Source organism: Magallana gigas, chromosome 8 (genome assembly GCF_963853765.1).
Source record: "Magallana gigas chromosome 8, xbMagGiga1.1, whole genome shotgun sequence".
In the NCBI taxonomy this organism is placed as follows: Eukaryota; Metazoa; Mollusca; class Bivalvia; order Ostreida; family Ostreidae; genus Magallana; species Magallana gigas.
In genome coordinates this window covers 21,422,931-21,441,764 of record NC_088860.1, presented here as the reverse complement: position 1 = coordinate 21,441,764, position 18,834 = coordinate 21,422,931, and the positions used below count along the sequence as shown (strand labels likewise).

The 18,834-nt window shown below is 33.8% G+C and overlaps 2 protein-coding genes and 1 long non-coding RNA gene across 3 annotated transcripts; 2 read left to right on the top strand and 1 right to left on the bottom strand.

The window, feature by feature from the left end:
- Positions 1-2,057: 2,057 nt before the first annotated feature.
- Positions 2,058-4,951, top strand: LOC105319144 (zinc finger protein Gfi-1b). Its single transcript, XM_011416554.4, has 4 exons — positions 2,058-2,213; positions 2,768-2,896; positions 3,179-3,739; positions 4,652-4,951. Exons 1-4 carry the CDS (start codon positions 2,102-2,104, stop codon positions 4,882-4,884), a joined length of 1,035 nt encoding a protein of 344 aa, XP_011414856.3. The 5' UTR covers positions 2,058-2,101; the 3' UTR covers positions 4,885-4,951.
- Positions 4,952-11,049: 6,098 nt separating this feature from the next.
- Positions 11,050-13,513, top strand: LOC105319143 (peptide methionine sulfoxide reductase MsrB). The gene is made up of 4 exons (XM_011416553.4): positions 11,050-11,157; positions 11,820-12,029; positions 12,172-12,338; positions 13,321-13,513. Exons 2-4 carry the CDS (start codon positions 11,827-11,829, stop codon positions 13,488-13,490), a joined length of 540 nt encoding a protein of 179 aa, XP_011414855.1. The 5' UTR covers positions 11,050-11,157; positions 11,820-11,826; the 3' UTR covers positions 13,491-13,513.
- Positions 13,514-14,269: 756 nt separating this feature from the next.
- Positions 14,270-15,696, bottom strand: LOC117689906 (uncharacterized). The gene is made up of 3 exons (XR_004602086.2): positions 15,515-15,696; positions 15,225-15,311; positions 14,270-14,369 (listed from the first exon to the last, which is right to left on the bottom strand). It is a non-coding gene; the product is annotated as an uncharacterized lncRNA (long non-coding RNA).
- Between the last annotated feature and the right edge of the window lie 3,138 nt (positions 15,697-18,834).

The window sequence follows — 18,834 nt, the reverse complement described above, 5'->3', positions numbered from 1 at the left end:
TATTATACTATACGGGAAGAATGCATAATGGATGTAAATGCGATAAAAGTCGTATCTTTGCTGCCATCATAAGCAGAAATCTGGAATGATATCTTCCCTTTGACGCACATTAAATATTGAACTTGATGGCAATTTAAAAAATATCGCAAATTAATTGGTACTATTTATATTTACTTTCAAAAACAGTATTACAACCTTTGAGAATATATCTATATTCTAGTTATAGATTAGTGGTAAATGTCTGATTACAGGGATAGAAAATCATTCACATGTATTTTAAATTATGTTGGCAAAACTGTGTTGATGAAATTATTTTTTGGTGTGTTTTTTTATCTGTTTTTTTTTTTGTTTTGTTTGGTTTCGATTTTGTTGGGGGGCTTTTTTGGTGGTGGTGGGGGGTGGGGTGGTTTTTTGTGGGGAGGGGGGTGTTTGTTTTGTTTTAGTTTGGTTAATTTGAAACTCTGGTACAAAAAGGCACAAAAAAATGGCAAACTTTAAGGAAGGAGTCTTCTAGTTATCAAACGTACTTCTTATAATAAGAAATTCATGAAATTATGACACAGTAAAACGGATCATATTACCAAATGATTCTATCAGTTTATTCAAATTTGACCTTTTTGTTTTCGCATAAATGTCAGGTCAAGGTCACCACCTTTTTCCTCAACGTAAAGGATGATAAAAATAAGTGTAGCTCTTTGTAGTTCTGTAGACATTTGTTTAAGAGCTGAAGATTCAATGAAATGATAGAATATCACAATGTCTATCAGCCTATACTACTAAATTTGAATAAATGTTTATACTAAAATTGATATTGCTTAGCCCGCATTTCCTCTAATTTTCTTAAATTTTGAAGAAACTTTGATTATTTTTTTATGCTTCCAATAATAAAATATTTCTGATTTTTATGTATTATGAAGACTTTATATAAAGATATAAATTGACAGAAATTCTAATATGTTGACCATTTAATAGGAGATAAAAAACAGATTTTAGTTATTTTTTCACAAAAACCTATAGAATGGGCGCTTTAAAAAGTTTATAAAAATGTAATTTGATAGGCAAATCATATTATAAAAATTTAAATTGTACCAGAAATAAAGTGTTTCAGATTTTACACAAACACATGCATTTGAATAAATAGAAATCAAAATAGAAATCAAATATTCTGTTAATTTGTCATTATGTTAATTTTCATCTATTTTAAAAGAAATTATCTCTTAACTAACATTAAACCGATTTAATTTTTTATAAGCTGAGCTTTTTTAGTTAACCTTCAAACACTAAAGGCTAGGAACTGCTCAAGTGTTTTAAGATAATAAAAGTATATAGACTCGAATATTGTATGTATCAACGCCGTTATTTATGACAGATGTTATAACAGACAAACAAGCTAGAAGCGTTTACAAACAGAAACCACAACACCTGATGGTTTCGCCGGGTGTTGGATTCCTATAAGAACGGACCTTTTGCAATCTTTTCTTGCAAACTTTCACGGAATAATTACAATGAAATCCATTCAATCTAACCAAGGTATGTTCTTCTGTAGTCCTAAAGTGCAATGTTTACTTTTGAAGACAAAAATCAACAAATCTATTTCGAACCACGCCGGTAGATGCACATAAGGTGAGAAAGTTGACACATGCCGTAAATTAACGGGTTTTCACCAAAATCTTTCATTATTTGATGTAACAGTTAGTCTCTCTTGGCTGAATAGCGAGTGCTCTAATGCGCTTAATAGACTTACAGAAAAGTAAATTACCCAAATCAACAACAAAAGTCACATCAAACAGACAAACCGACTTCTTTCTCCCGCAAATCCAAACACAATCACAAAACATACTCGGAAATATTTATTTAAACTCAAATATTACTTTCTCTGCCGAGTGTTTACTAACTCAATACCATGCACAATGGCTGTTTTATTCCATCCGCGTGCGATTGGTCGGAGGGAATTCCACTACGCGTGCCCGAACGCCGCTGCTCGCGTGCTTTGTGTTTGGGGGCGTTAACCATTTAGAGCAAATTATAAACTCAGCGCTTGTGCCCTTATATAAAGAAATCACTTTTTTCTTTGACAATAAATTTTCTAATTCTGATCAGAATGCCAAAATCATTTCTTGTCAAGCATAAGAATATCTGTGCTTTTTACGATCGTGAAGCAATGGAGACATACCAAAGCGCCTTCCAATTGGTGATGCCTTCTTCTCTCAATCGTAAGTTTTGATATTGTAGCCTTCTTTAGTTTTCTTCAGTGAAAAAAGATGCCAAAAGTTATTAACTATAAAATGTATTGTAAAAAAGAATGTAAGTTTCAATTTTACAAGAGGATGGCGGATGTAAGTTTTTTTTATTATACCGCTGTAGACTGTATCAAATTAAAATACAATTATGATTTATCATTGTTAAAGTTTTCAATTAATTTTTAAAGGAAATATTAATTTATGTCCAGAATAAGATGATGTTTAAATACAGACTTTTTTGATGATGAAAATAAAACGTTAACTATTTGGATGATTTCATTATAGTTTCAAATTACATTGAGAGTTTTCAGTTTGGACATGGTTAAAAATTCTATTCAACATAATCAAATGAGTTTGATAAAAACCATATATGAAATAGATTTGAATTATCAAAATTATTGTACCATGGAAAAATTTTGTTAACGATACGAAAGGCAAATACAAAATCCGGGTTTTTGGGAAGAAATTATAAAGCCAAGATGATACATGTACCAAGATAATATGTAAGAATGTTTTACAACTTTCAGTTGCAGATTCAAAGTTCAGCGATAAATATTTATCAGAGAGACCCTCCTCCGATCTCCAACAAACTGATCCTCTCCTCCACCCCGGGGGACTATTCAGACCGTGGATGGACCAAAGCATGAAAAACTCCAGTAAGTCTCTCTCTCTCTCTCTCTCTCTCTCTCTCTCTCTCTCTCTCTCTCTTCTTATTCATTTTGGAATTTCTTTCTTATTGAAATCAGGTCTATATTAATTAAATTATCACTATTTAGTATATTTTTGTGAGCTGTTACTAATGTTCATAGTGAGCTATGATCTTTATACTCCTTAAGTACATCAACTAATTTTATTTTATAAGTAATATCGATAAAATTAAAAAGTAAAATAACCATACTATCATTAATAAGATTTTGGTGCGTTATATCTTTTGCCAGGCATGGATTCTTTAGCTGCAAGACACATGATGACGATGATGCATCCCAGTCTTAGGATCGGGTTCGACACCCGCTATCTCCTGCACAACTTCCTGTTGTCATACAATCATTACTTCGGTGGTTATCCTTTTAAATATGGGGCCATGTATCCTTCTCCTGTATCGGAATCTCAGTCGGCGAAAGAAGAAGACAACATCGACGACATTTCCTTGTTGGAAACGAGCAATGGAGCCTATGAGTGCACAAAATGCAACAAATTCTTCAGCACGCCGCACGGGCTCGAGGTTCACGTACGAAGGTCACACAGCGGGTCAAGGCCATACGCATGCGAGATCTGTAACAAGACTTTTGGACATGCCGTCAGTTTAGACCAACATCGAATTGTACATACCCAGGAGCGGAGCTTCGAGTGCAAGCAATGTGGGAAGTGTTTCAAGAGGTCGTCTACTCTATCAACACACCTTCTGATCCACAGCGACACACGGCCCTACCCCTGTCCGTACTGTGGCAAAAGATTTCACCAGAAGTCCGACATGAAAAAGCACACATACATTCACACAGGTAACCAGGCGGTTTTCTTTTTAATAATAACTTTACGATAAAGATTTCTTTAAAAATATGTAGACTTGTAAAGCCTATCATTTTAAACATTCAAGTTTAATGCCTAAAAATTGAAAAAAAAAAATCGTTTTAATACATGTTCTGGTTTTACAAATTTGGTGTAAATTTTATTTTCATTTTGTATGTCCTTTCTTTTATTTACCGAAATAGAGCTAGTATATGGGGGAATTCACGGGGAGAAGGGGTTGCTGGTACAACAAATCTCTCATAACAATAACACATTACGAACATATCCCCATAGACTAAGAGAAATAGAAGCATTAGATCCTTGCATCCATTAAAACAAAGGGTGTATGAATCATTAGTAATTGATAAGTGGTACTCTATGCAGCACGGCTTCCGAACGTCAAAGGTTAAAATCATTTTCTATTCGCGACATGAATCCTGGCTATAACTCTATGGAGCTGTACCATCCTGCAAAGCGGGCCAGATTTTGGTCTGTATTTAGATACAATCTGGTGAGATGCTCCCTAAGCAGTGAGCTTATGTCAATCCTAAATGTCACCAACAGATTGCATTGGTTTGTCCTCTGCTAAATCGCTAAAGCGGACTCGCGAGACCGCTTAGCCAAAATGTCACCTCTCTTAATTGAAATTAATGACTGACGCTACACGTTTTCCCTTGCGTTCTGTTTGGGTTTCTGAGACTTCCAAATTAATTAGAAACATGTCCAAATCATTTTACAAAGATTTTTTTTTATGTAAAATTGTTTTTCTCTAACCCTAAATACCAACCACTACCACTAAAAAAGAAGGAATTGAATCAGATGATATACCTTTAACAGTTGGTGTAAACGTTTGCATTTATTTAGATACACAAATATGAAAATAACTGTATATTATTTCATTTCAGGTGAAAAACCACACAAGTGTCTACAATGTGGGAAGGCTTTCAGCCAATCGTCAAATCTGATCACACACAGCAGAAAACATACGGGGTTCAAACCATTCGCCTGCGAGAAATGTGGACGGGCTTTCCAGCGAAAAGTGGACCTACGGCGTCATGTGGAAACCCAGCATACCGTTACCATGGAGAGGGGAGTGATATCATCCATGATGTTTCCGTACCCCATCCATGCAAAATGACCAAAACAACTTTTTTTCCTTGTTATTGTATTGTGTATTTGTTAATTTATTAAAGACGTGAATTTCTTTTATGTAATAATAATTTGAGATTTGAAGTGAATTATGCACGTTGTATGTTGTTTGATCAGTTTTGGGTGAATTCATGCGTGTGGTGTTGAGTAGAAAGTGTTAAATTTTTCTCTCCTAAGATAATTACAATTATATGAATCAAAGGTATTTCGGCAATCGAATGTGTCAAATAATGAGTCAATCTGTTTATAAGGGACAAGTTTTACTTTTCTTTCAAATGAAATCCACATGACATAAAACTTGAGATTGGACAATAAAAATCTTTAACAAAACGAAACTGCTACAGTAATTAATTCTGCTCTATAGAAAACGAAGTTTCTCAGTAGCCGACACCTGGAATTTCACATCGAAGCCTTGTCAATATATTGAGAAGAAAACTTTTTTTTTTATTTCTATGATCAGGGGCCAATATGTAAAGAAATGTGACGAGGTAATTATTAAAAATCCGAGAATAACGAATTCACCTGATTTTGTTTGCTCAACGTGAAATCGTATCCAATTAATTAAAGTATTGACCAAGTTTTCAGTCCCGAATTGACGGCCGGGCGCTGTTATTAGTAATTTGCTGGGAGTTCTCAATCAAAGAATCAATGGAAACGTCTGTGTGAGATATGCACTTTGTTTGATTTTTGCAAATCTTTTGAGAAAGCAAAGTCTAGGTAAGCCGCTACACTGTAATCACTGCGCGTGTTTGTAAAAGGTCCCGATTCAATTTTTGATGATGTACACCAATATTTTCCTTTATAATTCCTCGTTCTTTGTAATATTTTTTTCTTCAGACAGATACTGTGTGTTCGGTGATAATTTCAGAGTTTGGTACATGACATTTGGCATCTAAAGGGCTTGATATTTAGAATTTTTTATGGGTACAGATGATTAAAAAAACAAAATCAAAATGGTTTAAACTTGCATGCATACTCTTTCTCTTTTTGCAAATTGCGTGCTAAACTTTGGAAAAACATGCCGTTCTTTTGAGCTTGCATTTTATTTTTAAGACTTTTGAAAATTCGTCCTATTTTAACATATGAATATATGCATGCATATACAGGCGTGCATTTTCATTTCTTTTCATTTATTCGACCAGTATACTAGTATTCAATTGAAACTACATGTATGTATAAACTATACAATGTATACAAAGCAGTATCGATTGGAAACTTCTTTTCAAAGTTTCATTACAGAGCTTTGTTCACAGAGCATCGGCACAACATCTACATTTATGTAAAGTAACAGTACTTAGGCTTCAATTGATGGGTCAATTTCAAGAAAAGGTTGGATCTAATGAGACGTTTGGGGTCTCGGTTCGAATTCATAAAACGTTTTTAGGTGTCCAGTTAGAACGTTCTAACCTAAGAATATTTATAAATCCTATACCGCCGACATGACATTTTTTTTTAGCATCTTTAAGGTGGTATGGGACATCTGTCGATATTAATATGGATTAAAGCACATTATAATTGAAATATTTTCAAAGATTTAGAATTTTAAAATTTTAAATTATTTTACCAAAAAATAGTTTTCAAGAATATTTGGAGAGATAAAAATTGTAAAAGCCCCAGCGGGATTCGAACTCACATTCAGATTCGTAGTAAACCCTCTTGCCCACTGCGCTATGCTGTTAGGTAACAATAAAGGGAAAGAAACTTCTTACAAAAGTACACTTTATTTTATTGTTTATTTCGATAAACAATACGTCATAACATTGAAGTGTCCCATACCACCTTAAATGAAAGCGATAAAAAATTGATAGAATTACAATTATTTTTTTTTTTGTTCCCAGTTCTGGTCTTCGGGAGTACATACACCAGAGACATAAATAACTTATGTTATTTATGACTCTGATTATATTTACAAAAAATTATATTTTTTCAATATTTTTGAATTAGTATAAATATTAACGTTTAATAAAAAAGGACTAGTAATAACTGAATTATCGCAATATACAAAGTTGTTTTCAAAGTTGAATGATTTAATTCTGGTTGTAACACACTATAAAAATAATTGTTTGGCTGAAAAATATTTTATATTGAAGAAAAAATGTTGCCAACGTCAAAATAAGACTAACGTCAATAAAAGTGATCAACCCGCCTTACGTTATGTTTGGATTCTGTATTATTTGTTGTCATTTTAAAGGTCAAATGACAGTATTCATCTACAATAACTGTAAAAAAAAAAAATCATATTACTAGCAGTAAGTTCAATATTAGTTATATACGATATTAAATGGTTTGGGACAGTTTACGCTTTAATAAATATTAAATTAATTCCATAAAGAGGCATGGTCACGATTTTGGTGAAATTCTATTTTAACTTTATGTTTTTATTATTTACATTGCTTTTGAAATGAATTTCTAAAGATAAAATGAAATTTGAAGTCAGTCGTTGAGTTATAAGCAAGATACAGAGCTCACAATTCTTGGTCATGTAAACACGGCTCGTGCGGCGTCGTGCTCTGTTTTTGTTTACAAAGGTTCAATATACCAGTTAAAAATCTTTTTCAACCTGCTTTGTCTATATTGTAATTCATTTTAAGCATAAACAAGAGGCCCATGGGCCACATCGCTCACCTGAGGAACAATAGGTATGATAAAGTCAGCTTAATGGAGTCAAAATACAAACAATCTGGACAATGTACAATAATACATGTAGATCCTGTATAAATAAAATCCATTTTTCCCCCTTGGAACTCGGATAGCCCTGATTGCTGCCAATATTTACAAGAGCAGACTTTAATCACCGCTCCTGCACACGTTACGCAGGCAGGGGTGACCGCACAACTACACAACTCAACAGGTACCAACATTTACACAAGCAGGCAGGGATGACCGCACACTTACGCCAACAGCTCAACCTAACGCAAACAAGGACTTCCACACACTTGCGCTAGAAAGGCCTGAACACCAGCAGGGATGACCATACACTAGTGCTCGCCACACTAGTGCTCCGCCGCAACCACCACCAATGCAAGCAGGTATGACTGCACACTTGTATTAATGCGATACAGGGCAGGAATGACCGCACACTTTGTATCAAAGGTTAGAAAACACTTAGATTAGATAGAGCAGGGATGTTCACACACTCAATCTATCCATACCTGTTTAAGTTTAGCCCCAAACAGTCACTAACCATAATGCAATAGACACTGTCCCTATATATGTGCCAGCCTTAAATAATTCATAGTATCTAAAAATTGGAAATCAAAAATAAACAAACTAATCCGGCCTAACCCAAAACTTCTTATGCAGAACAACTTATATACATTGAATATTTATTATTGTATAAAAATAATCATCACAATAATTGGTTAACAGTGGATGCATTAATTAAAATAATCAAGAATCAATAAATCAAAGGGCAATAACTCAATACAGTAATACAAAAAGATTCTAATGAAAAAATAGCTGCCTGCTTTAATTTTATAGTCATATCACATGTTGAGTATTGCAGTTCTCAAAAAGATCCTTTACAATTGTTTATATATGGGATATTTAGCTACATCAAACTCTGAACCTTCTTGTGAGGCCGAAGAATTGTCCTGGAGCCAAAGTTTTAACAATTATAAAGAATCATCTTGCTGATTAGTTTCTGAGAAGAAGATTTTTAAAGATTTACTTTATATATTCCTATGTAAAACTTTAACACCCCCACCCCCCCCCCATTGTGGCCCCACCCTACCCCCGGGGATAATGAATTTCACAACTTTCAATCTACACTACCTGAGGATGCTTCCACACAAGTTTCAGCTTTCTTGGCTGTTTAGTTTCTGAGAAGAAGATTTTTAAAGATTTACTCTATATATTCCTATGTAAAACTTCGACCCCCCATTGTGGCCCCACCCTACCCCCGGGGGTCATGAATTTCACAACTTTGAATCTACACTACCTGAGGATGCTTCCACACAAGTTTCAGCTTTCCTGGCTTTCTGGTTCTTGAGAAGAAGATTTTTGAAAATTTCTCGAAATTTTTCATTAACGAGGCCGGGTCTAATTTTTTCTGCCCTAGATTTTTGAATGAAATTTTTTACAAGAATTTCTAGTAATATAATTATTATTTTAAGATAATAAAATAAGACATTTACCACACCGTTTGTTTAAGGGGTCATCTCAAAGTTAGTTAATTTTTAACATAGGACCCTATGGGATTTTGCTTGAAATGTACCAAATTTGCACACTTTTTAAACTTCTGCCCTAGGGATTTCTTCTATTGTTCTACATATTAAAGTTATTGCTAAAAGGCATCAAATTGTCAAATAAAAAAAACCTTTTACCTTCTGGTTTGTTCCAGGGGTCTTATCAAAGTTATTTTTTGTACGCCCAATTTCCAAATTTGTCAGATAATGGCTATTTTTTATTTGACAAAGACGGAAATGGTGATCTTTATTGTGTTATTTAAACATGACGACATATTTAAGTAATAAATAAATATTTAACTTCACATATTTAGGGTAATTAATATAAAATACATTGTAAATGTCTTGAAATAAATGAATTCAGCGATATTTAGGCGGGTTAAGAAAACGTGACAGAGGATTAGGCTTGCTTCACGTTTTCGTCCCGAGCCCAAATATAGCTTTTACTTCGAGACATTTATGTTTATTCCACAATATAATATCAATTTTACACAACAAACGAGCTATTTCCAACAAATTTCGCTGAATATCTGCAGTTGAAACTATCACGCCATGGCGTCAACAAAGCAAAAAGATGACGTCACAATACAAATGAAACGCTGCGCGAAAGCGTGCGTACTCGTTCTGTACTCGGCCTCGTTAATTTCTTATTATCTCCCCTTGAAAACGGGTGTGGCCCTTAATTTTCACAACTTTGAATCCCCTTTGCCTAAGAATGATTTGTGCTAAGTTTGGTTGAAATTGGCCTAGTAGTTCTTGAGAAGATGTTGAAAATGTGAAAAGTTTACGGACAGACGGACAGACAGACAGACGGACAGACAGACGGACAGACGGACGACAGACAAAATGTGATCAGAATAGCTCACTTGAGCTTTCAGCTCAGGTGAGCTAAAAAGTTCTTAACGTTTAACACATTCATTTTAGGTCTAAAACTGGATTTTCACTTCAACATTCAAAATGTAAACAAAAGCTTTGTTTACATAGCAAAGAATTGTAAGCTCAGTAACTCGCTGATAACTCAACGAATGACACTAAAATATTGAAAATGCCTTATTAAAGCATTGTAAACATTTAAATCGAAAAACTAATTTTTGACCAAAATCGTGAGCAAGCCCCTTTAAATAACAGATCATAGTTGAAAAGGGTTTATTGTATACAATATTGCTGTTTTACTCTATAAATATCTTAAAAATTTCTTGTTCAATTAAAAGGACAACTACAATTCATAAAGTTCATCGGGTTCTTTAGGTTTAGAATGAATCCCTAATATAGTCCCTCCTGTCTGTGTCAAGACCCAAAACATGTCTCGGTCCCCAACAATTTACAACTTACCATCCGCTGTATTGCAGAAAAAAAGTTCACAAGAGAATTGAGAAAGTTGTCTATCCAATTAAGTAAAATAAATTACATTCAAATAAAAGTCGTAAAATATCTGCAAAGAATTAACTTCTCTGTAATTCAATTTTATATCAGTAAGTACAGAAAATTAGACGAATTGTCTTTATATAAATGGCAAACAATATTGTACAAAACTTAAAAGTTACTTTTTCAACTGGATTGATATGTTTATGAAGTAAGTCGTTGTGACGCAAGTGAAAATAGATTTTACAATTACATGTATTAACAAATTTCCTTGGCCATTTAAATAGTACGTTGCATCAGAAGCCCATTTAACCGCAGACTCTCATTTTTTAATCCCCTTCCCCATTGCAGTCTGCTACTTGGCTATGGTACATGATAAAAAGGCCCAAACCAGAAAATAATACAAAACTGTGAATTACTGAATAATAAAAACTCGATCGGTTGGTGTGAAAATTTCCCATGGTCATTTAAACTTGTTTCTCTTCATAAATAAGTATAATTACATTTGCATTTTATAACTTTGATAGCACAATGACTGTGTTTTCTGATGAAAACATAAACACTCTTATTTATATATATACATCTAGATACTCATTATCTCTGACAGATTTATTGGTGAACATGGCCGCCATGACCCGTGACGTCACGATTCCTACAATGTAAAGCCTGACCTGAAGATAACAACGAACAGATCACACGGAGTCCAAAACAAGGTAGGTGGCGCATTCAAGGACTTGCGTAACCAAAAAATTATCAAATGTGTTGTATAATACTGGACGGATATACATGTATGGAATCAATGCTAAAACATGTTCATGCAATTTAATTTATCTTATCAAAAATGCTTGAATCCTATTAAACATATCTAATTCTACAACAATGGTCTCAGGTCGAAATGGTACGGTTCAACTTTCTGTGACCATACAGCAATTCTGTATTCGATTATTGCTGCTTTATATTACTACAGTCATGTAGTTTAATAATTGTTTAGCAATTAAGAAAGCTCAAAAATTGAGCAGACGTTATGAAATTTTCTTTTTATCAAAAATATGCAAAAATCATGTTCAAAATAAGTTGTAAATAATAAGAGTTATGTAAATACACATGTATGCATGTACCCTTTATATCATAATATTTTCATAATATTTTCATGCACTATGTTCATTTAATGCATGTAGAAGGATGTTTCCAAAATTCAAGTACAAAATGTTAAGTCTGATGAATTTGAAGCTTCAAACTTAAAGACATAATTATAAACTTCCTGTAGAATTCGCAATTAGTGAGGATGAACTATTGGTACAGATGTGTAATTATACATGTACATAACTTAGCATGCATTATAATTATACTATTTTGATCGATGCACTGTTTCCAGATTTATAATGGTGGGCTTTCTAACTCTCCTCTCTGTGCTGGGGGTCGCCTTGGGTGCAGCCGTACCCTCCGATCCATACGCGGCACTGACCGTCCTGAAGCAGTCCTGTCGGGATACCAATACCTGTCCACTGGTGTACTCGGAGGAAAGTCTGCGCGCGCGTCTTACGCCTGAACAGTACCACGTGACTCGTGAAAAAGGAACAGAAAGGTCACGTGCTCTATGTTTCTCTAATTATTCATTGCAAATTATTTATTTATTCAATATTCAATAGAGCAAGTTACACTATACGTGCAAGATGTATTTCTTAAACATATAAAAGTTGCAGAATTATTTGATTTATATATTCCAGGCGGTTTTCTCCTGGTTACGACAACCACAAACATGGTGTGTACCACTGTGTCGTCTGCAACAACACCCTCTTCTCGTCTGCTCATAAATACAACTCCGGGACCGGATGGCCGTCATTTTACGACAGGATAGGAACACAGATGGGCATTGTTGACGATTACGCTTACGGTAAAAAAAAAGTTTTACGTGTATTTTATTAATTTCATCTCAAATAGGATGGGAAAAAAATATTTTACGATTGCTATTCGAATCAAAGTACTGAAGAACTGACGGGAGTTGATTTTGTCGATGTTTATTTATTTTAGAATTAATGATAAGTTATTTTGCATGACAAGTACACATAGTTTCTAATTTATATTTGAATTACGCACATTTTTTTAATATGAATTTTTGGACTCTTTCGACAAGAATGTCGAGAAACCCCCATATATGAATCATGTTAAATAATATTTAAAGATAGAATTAATTCAATCAAACTATGTATCAGTAATAGAAAATATTTCTCAAAAATTGAATGGATCCAAGCAATATTGTACTCTAGTCTCGTTCAACCAAACGCTCGGCTGACACCGTAAATCTCCGACAAGCAAGAGAGACTCTCTGCTTGTCGGAGATTTACGGAGACAGCCGAGCGTCGAGTTGAACGAGACTATATTGAACTCTGGCGTAGGAATACATACGACTACAAAAAAAATCTAAATTGTTCGTACCATTTAAAATCTGACTATTTTCAAGGTATTTATAAATAAGTTTCCTTGAAAAACAATGCTTTAGCATACATTACATCGAATTTATCAATTATTTTCAAGAACTAAGTCTTGTCAGCAGCGATGATTTGTGCTGAGTCCAAACACTGTTTCACTTTCGGTTTGTCCGAGTAACTGCATAGGAGAGTTGATTAAAATCAACTCCCAAAAACAGTTTTTTATATGAATTTAATTTGCCTGTCGGAATTGAAATTCCTATATGATTTTCGTTCAATATCTATCGGAATTTAAATTTCAATGGGAGGAAATAATTATTCTGCAAGGAAGTTCTACATATCCCAGTGACTCATAAGGAAACTTATTTTTCCAACGGTACATGTACATGCAATTGTTCTTTTTCCTTGGATTTTTGTTCAATCATTTTTACTGCATATACTTAACAGGCATGCATAGACTGGAAGTGACATGTGAGCGATGCGGATCACACATTGGTCACGTGTTTAACGATGGACCTGCACCCACGGGTCTCCGATACTGCATGAACTCTGCCGCCATGTTGTTTGTTCCAGATCACAGCAACGAAAACCATGTGCAGCCTTTGGGCAAAAAATAAAGCTGAATTTTGTTTTAAAGTCACCATTCGTTATTATCAAATAAGTTTCGCGCAGTAATAATTATATATCGTTACACAACGACCCTCTGTTGTATATGAATATGATTTATCCATGACTTACATGTATGTTCTATTAGTTACATCCATAGCTACATGCATCTATCATGATAACTTTTGGATTAACAACATACCAGCATGAAATATCAAGAAGATTGTTAGACCTACAATCAATGAATAAGAATGCATGGGTTCAAGGGCTACCCAATTTACACATGCAAACATTGAGTTGGGACAATCCATGCTTTTTTATCTCTCCTTATGTTTCAATTTTTCTATCATATATAAATAGTGCAGAAAATATAATAATTGTTCTAATTAATTATAAAAATATAACGCAACTTTAAGTATAGATTTCTATCATATATAAATAGTGCAGAAAATATAATAGTTCTAATTAATTATAAAAATATAACGCAACTTTAAGTATAGATTGATGTGTCACATCAGAACCCAGACAAAAAAACTTCAGATCTAGTTTCTAGCACATTCAAAGGGTGTTGTAAAAATATGGAAGATTCTACAAGTTTGATGTCAGATCATAACACAGGGTCTTAATGGTATTATGTATGAAATATTCATCATACCTGAAATGCTCACTATTTCATATTAAATCTACTGCAAAATTTGACATAATGTACTTCTTTAATATTTGACAACACTGGGCACAGTCTTGAAGTTATCTCTCTTGTCTCAGAGGAACAAAGTCAATAAAATCTAAATTCAGTGGATTTTAACATTTAATTAAATATCAGGGTACAAAAAGCCTATCATCGTATACATGATTTCTCTTTAATCAACTTCTGGGATCCAATCCAATCCCTGTGAATAAAAAAAGTGCATACATACAGTATTTATCAGAAATATGAACAAAATTGCATACTGTATGTTCAAAAGACATAATGTCAGAAGTGTTAAATTTTAATTGTTTTATAAATAATAAAATTTAGTATAAATGAATGCTTCATCAAAAAGAGAATTAAGACATCAGTCACTATATCTTCAGTAACAGATGCGTGTCACTCTTAACTACATGTATATCTACATACATACAGATTTGGGGGGCCATATAGTCCCATTAACATTATTGGCCTTCCCAATCACTGGGCAGGGGGATCCAACTTTGTACATGTATGTATCAAATGTAGTACCTTATTTCCTCTTTCACAAAATTAAGCTTATATACTAGCTGGCATCCGACCAATTCTCACCAAGGACCATAAATGTTTCATTCTAACATCATTTTTTGTACAAAGTTTTATGTGTTGAAAAATGACGTAACAATGCACTGGCGAGAAATGGTCCTTGGTGAGAATTGTTCGGATGCCAGTACTGTCTTTATTTTATTTTTAACAAACAAAATATGTGCTCGCCCAATTGCAAACGCTCACACTGTTTACGTACATTATAGTGAGAGTAAGCTGAACGTGTTGAATCTGATTGCTTTACAAAAACATGTACATGTGCAACTATTACAAATAACCCAGACTGTATAAGTACCTGTAAACATACTTGTAACTCCACACTTACCCGCAGACTGCAGGTGTACACATTCAAATGCTTAACCTCTCTATTTTCTAAATGGTAACACATTTGGGCGATTTGTCCAAAACTTTTTTTATAAGAACGACAAAGTGGAACATTTGCCACGATAAAGACTACAGAAATAGCACATACCCTCCGAACGTATCTGCTCCCCATTATGAAGTAATCCCTGTGGCTCAACTGAAAGTCCATTGAATCATAGGTATCCCTATTTATATTCTTTGAAATAAAAATACAAAATAGTGTGTTAGCATAGTAAAAAAAAAATAATCATTTGCATCATAACTGTTCAAGTTAATATACAGAGTTCAAATTGTTAAAATTGATAAATGTTAGCCTATCTTTTAAATCATTCCTCGGAAACCGAATTTTCTCTGTTTTTTTCTAAAATGATCAATATTATACATGTACATTGCTTTTACCTTGTCATTATAACGAACAAATCGGAAAAATCTGTCTGACAAAGTTCCAGGCACACACAGAAATCCCACCGTAAGGAGAGAGGAAGGCAGGATAGACCACCACATTGCCCTGAATCACTGGCCACTAAGAAAGTTCACAGAGTTGTCCTTGTCTTACTACCGGAAGTAAACAGATCGGGTTGGTATAATTACCCAAATGGACCCAAGTAAGCACATGCTCTCATAAGAATACGTGATTTGCATTTATTATGTAGAGAAGCCGGGCTATAATGAAGATCAAAGAGGAAAAATAGTAAATTACAGACTGAACAATCCAATATTCATAAACGACAATGTTATTCGAGATCGAACGATACCCCTCCCCCATCCTCACAAACCACGCACAAAGAGAAAAAAAAACTTGCCTAATAACATGACGAAATTAAGTACCAATTCAGATGAGAGTGATAATACAATCAAAAGCAATGACTTGACTAAAATCGGAATTGTAAGTGTATTATTAATTTTAAGTAAGTTGTGTTATGGACAATGGCATTGCACAGGATGTGAAAAAACAAAAAAACGGGCTAGAAGCCTTAGGGTGATCAATTTAAGTTGTTGGGGAAAATAAGAATCTGTGCTGCAGAGTGTACAGGAAAAAACAGAGACCTGCCATACTGTGAATTTTCATGGAATTCATACTTGGTGGGTGTAAATGCAATCTTGTACCTGTGTATTTTCATCCATTCAGTAATTTCCAAATTTGCAATATGATAAGACTGTAATAAACAGATATTACTGACTGGACTGATTTAATATCACTACATACGGCCATAAAGATAACCAAATGAACAAACTATTGACGTTGCAGTCATTTGTAGCACGGAAACTATTTCTAAAATTATATACCTATTATTATATACCTATTCACTGACTATGAGAACAGTTATGTAGCAAGTTTTTTGTTCCCCGTCGACAGCAACTACAATGTTTTTACCTCGGTTTGCTCGTAAAATTAATAGTTGCTGTCTCGAGGGACAACAAACTTGCTATGGTTCTCATTGCAAGTAAATAGGAATTTTTGTTATAACCTAATTGCGGTATATAGTGGAAAACAATCAATTTCAATCAAGAAAAAACATGAAGAAGACTATTCTTCATTATGGAAATAATTAACAATTTGCATCCCAATTGAAAAAATAAAAATAAAGGAAGTCTAAGAAGCCTAGGCCAAAGTCAAATACTAGTACACCATTTAAATTAACCACTTTGAAACCAGATTTTTTTATAATACATGTAAGTCAACCCCCCCCCCCCCCCCCCAAATATAGTTCCTTACTAAACTCTGTAAAAATGTAATTTTTTTAAAAACAGTCTTATTCATTGAAGTATATTTGGCATTGTAGAATATAAATATATTACTAGAATTAGTATGTGATGCAGAATTTTCAGACTAGAGCTGACCCAAAATGGCTACCTAAGGAGCAAACCTCTTTAACCATCAGATCTACCTAGGATTTTAAGCTATTGATTCTTATTAAACTGTTATTCAGTAGAAAAAAAAATCTATAAATTTTTCCTTTTAATTCTGGGTATTTTTCTTTATTTTCATACACAGCTCTTCTTCTAAAGGAGGTCAATACAGTTTTATAAATGGCCACGACCACCGAGCTCTCTTTAAAAGATTCCTTCGGTATAATAACCGCGATATGGCTGTATCAGCAAAGTGAGTAATAGCTTATAGTAACAGTAATTTTAAAAGTCTAGTCCTATATCGTTGTTATAATATGACAAACCATAGATTTAAGCAGTATATGTATTATTTAATTATTTTTCAAATGATGTTAAAATAAAAGAGAACTTTATAAAAGATTCAACCTGTTTGTAGATAAATGCATTGAAGAAAACGAAAGTAGAATATATTATGATTGATTTGTTATTTTAAAATTTCAATGTGACACACATAACGACTGCTGATATCACCCAAAGCTGAATAACGTTAGAAATGTTGAAGTTTATTAAATCTGCCTCTCAGCTGCCCCCCCCCCCCCACTCCTCTTTCTCTCTCTCTCTCTCTCTCTCTCTCTCTCTCTCTCTCTCTCTCTCTCTCCTCTCTCTCTCTCTCTCTCTCTCTCTCTCTCTCTCTCTCTCTCTCTCTCTCTCTCTCTGGGTGCAACCTCCATGTCCTCCCTCCGTAATATTAGTTTTCCAGGCCCAATCAAGGATGTACGGATATTTACCCCGTGTTGTATTCCATAACGTTACATCTGAGGCTTCAGGGTGTACATGTATACAACACGGTGTAAATCCCTGTACACCATTGATTGAACCTAGACAACGAATTCGTTTCCTGTGTTATACGAATTTTAAAATTATATTGTTTTACCAGTGCTTTGCAACTTGAAAATCTGGTCTAATTTCACTCAGAATAAAGATTATTAAATCATATAACATATATGATTAAGTAATCATTATAAACAATGTGCATGTATTTTAATTTAATTTTCAAACTGGGAATTTGACAAATTAATAATTCATTAACTTCATTTAACGTTAGATCTGCAGGTGCACTTGTAAACAAGTATAATAATTGCATTGTAAAGGCACATTTTTTTTACACCCGGCTTAAGAATATTTACACCCGACTTGTTAACCAATCAGATCTCGCGTTAAAAGGACATAGGAAATAATACATACCCTCCCTTCGCAAAAAGCTGTGCATGAGGAAATTGCTTGCTGAATGGTTGATAATTAAACATAATTTTTAAGACTTGTTCAAAAAGATTTTTTACCTGATTTTTTTGTCATTTAATAGGTGATCCTCGCCCTTAATTGTGTATTTATGTCATTATGATAAAATGAACCTTTGTATGAGTATGTTATAAGAATTTGACATACAAAATGATCAAAGGTGTACCCCAATGACATTTTGCAAACAGAAATATTTATATCTGCATTCCTATTTTTCCTACTTTTCAATGAATTCATTGTACCAAATCTACGTTTGTAATGCTCCAAATAAATGGCAAAATTTGGTCCATTTTGATATCATGAGATGCTCCTTTTTAACTACAAGATTGTGCCTCTAAGAACCACGCGGTATGTTCTTGTGAAACTATGCAGGGGACAGTAGAGTTGGTGTGCATAACACATGGTTAAAAATTAAAGAGTTTTGCTATTGTAGTTTTTTTACGCAAAACAATGAAATTCAGTTTCCTTAAATTCAATGCATTTTTTCTGCAGAATATTTCAATATTATTCCCCTGAATAATTTTTTTTTGGGGGGGGGGGGTGTCATGTTGTAAATTTTGTATTTACACCCACCCAGTAAATTCAAATTT

What these genes read in the sequence shown, in the direction of transcription:
- LOC105319144 (XM_011416554.4), top strand. Translation starts at nt 2,102, where the DNA reads ATGCCAAAATCATTTCTTGTCAAGCATAAGAATATCTGTGCTTTTTAC. An exon ending in CCAAAGCATGAAAAACTCCA is followed by an intron (nt 2,897 to 3,178) that starts GTAAGTCTCTCT and finishes ATCTTTTGCCAG; the next exon opens with GCATGGATTCTTTAGCTGCA. An exon ending in GCACACATACATTCACACAG is followed by an intron (nt 3,740 to 4,651) that starts GTAACCAGGCGG and finishes ATTTCATTTCAG; the next exon opens with GTGAAAAACCACACAAGTGT.
- LOC105319143 (XM_011416553.4), top strand. Translation starts at nt 11,827, where the DNA reads ATGGTGGGCTTTCTAACTCTCCTCTCTGTGCTGGGGGTCGCCTTGGGT. An exon ending in CGTGAAAAAGGAACAGAAAG is followed by an intron (nt 12,030 to 12,171) that starts GTCACGTGCTCT and finishes TATATATTCCAG; the next exon opens with GCGGTTTTCTCCTGGTTACG. An exon ending in TGTTGACGATTACGCTTACG is followed by an intron (nt 12,339 to 13,320) that starts GTAAAAAAAAAG and finishes TATACTTAACAG; the next exon opens with GCATGCATAGACTGGAAGTG.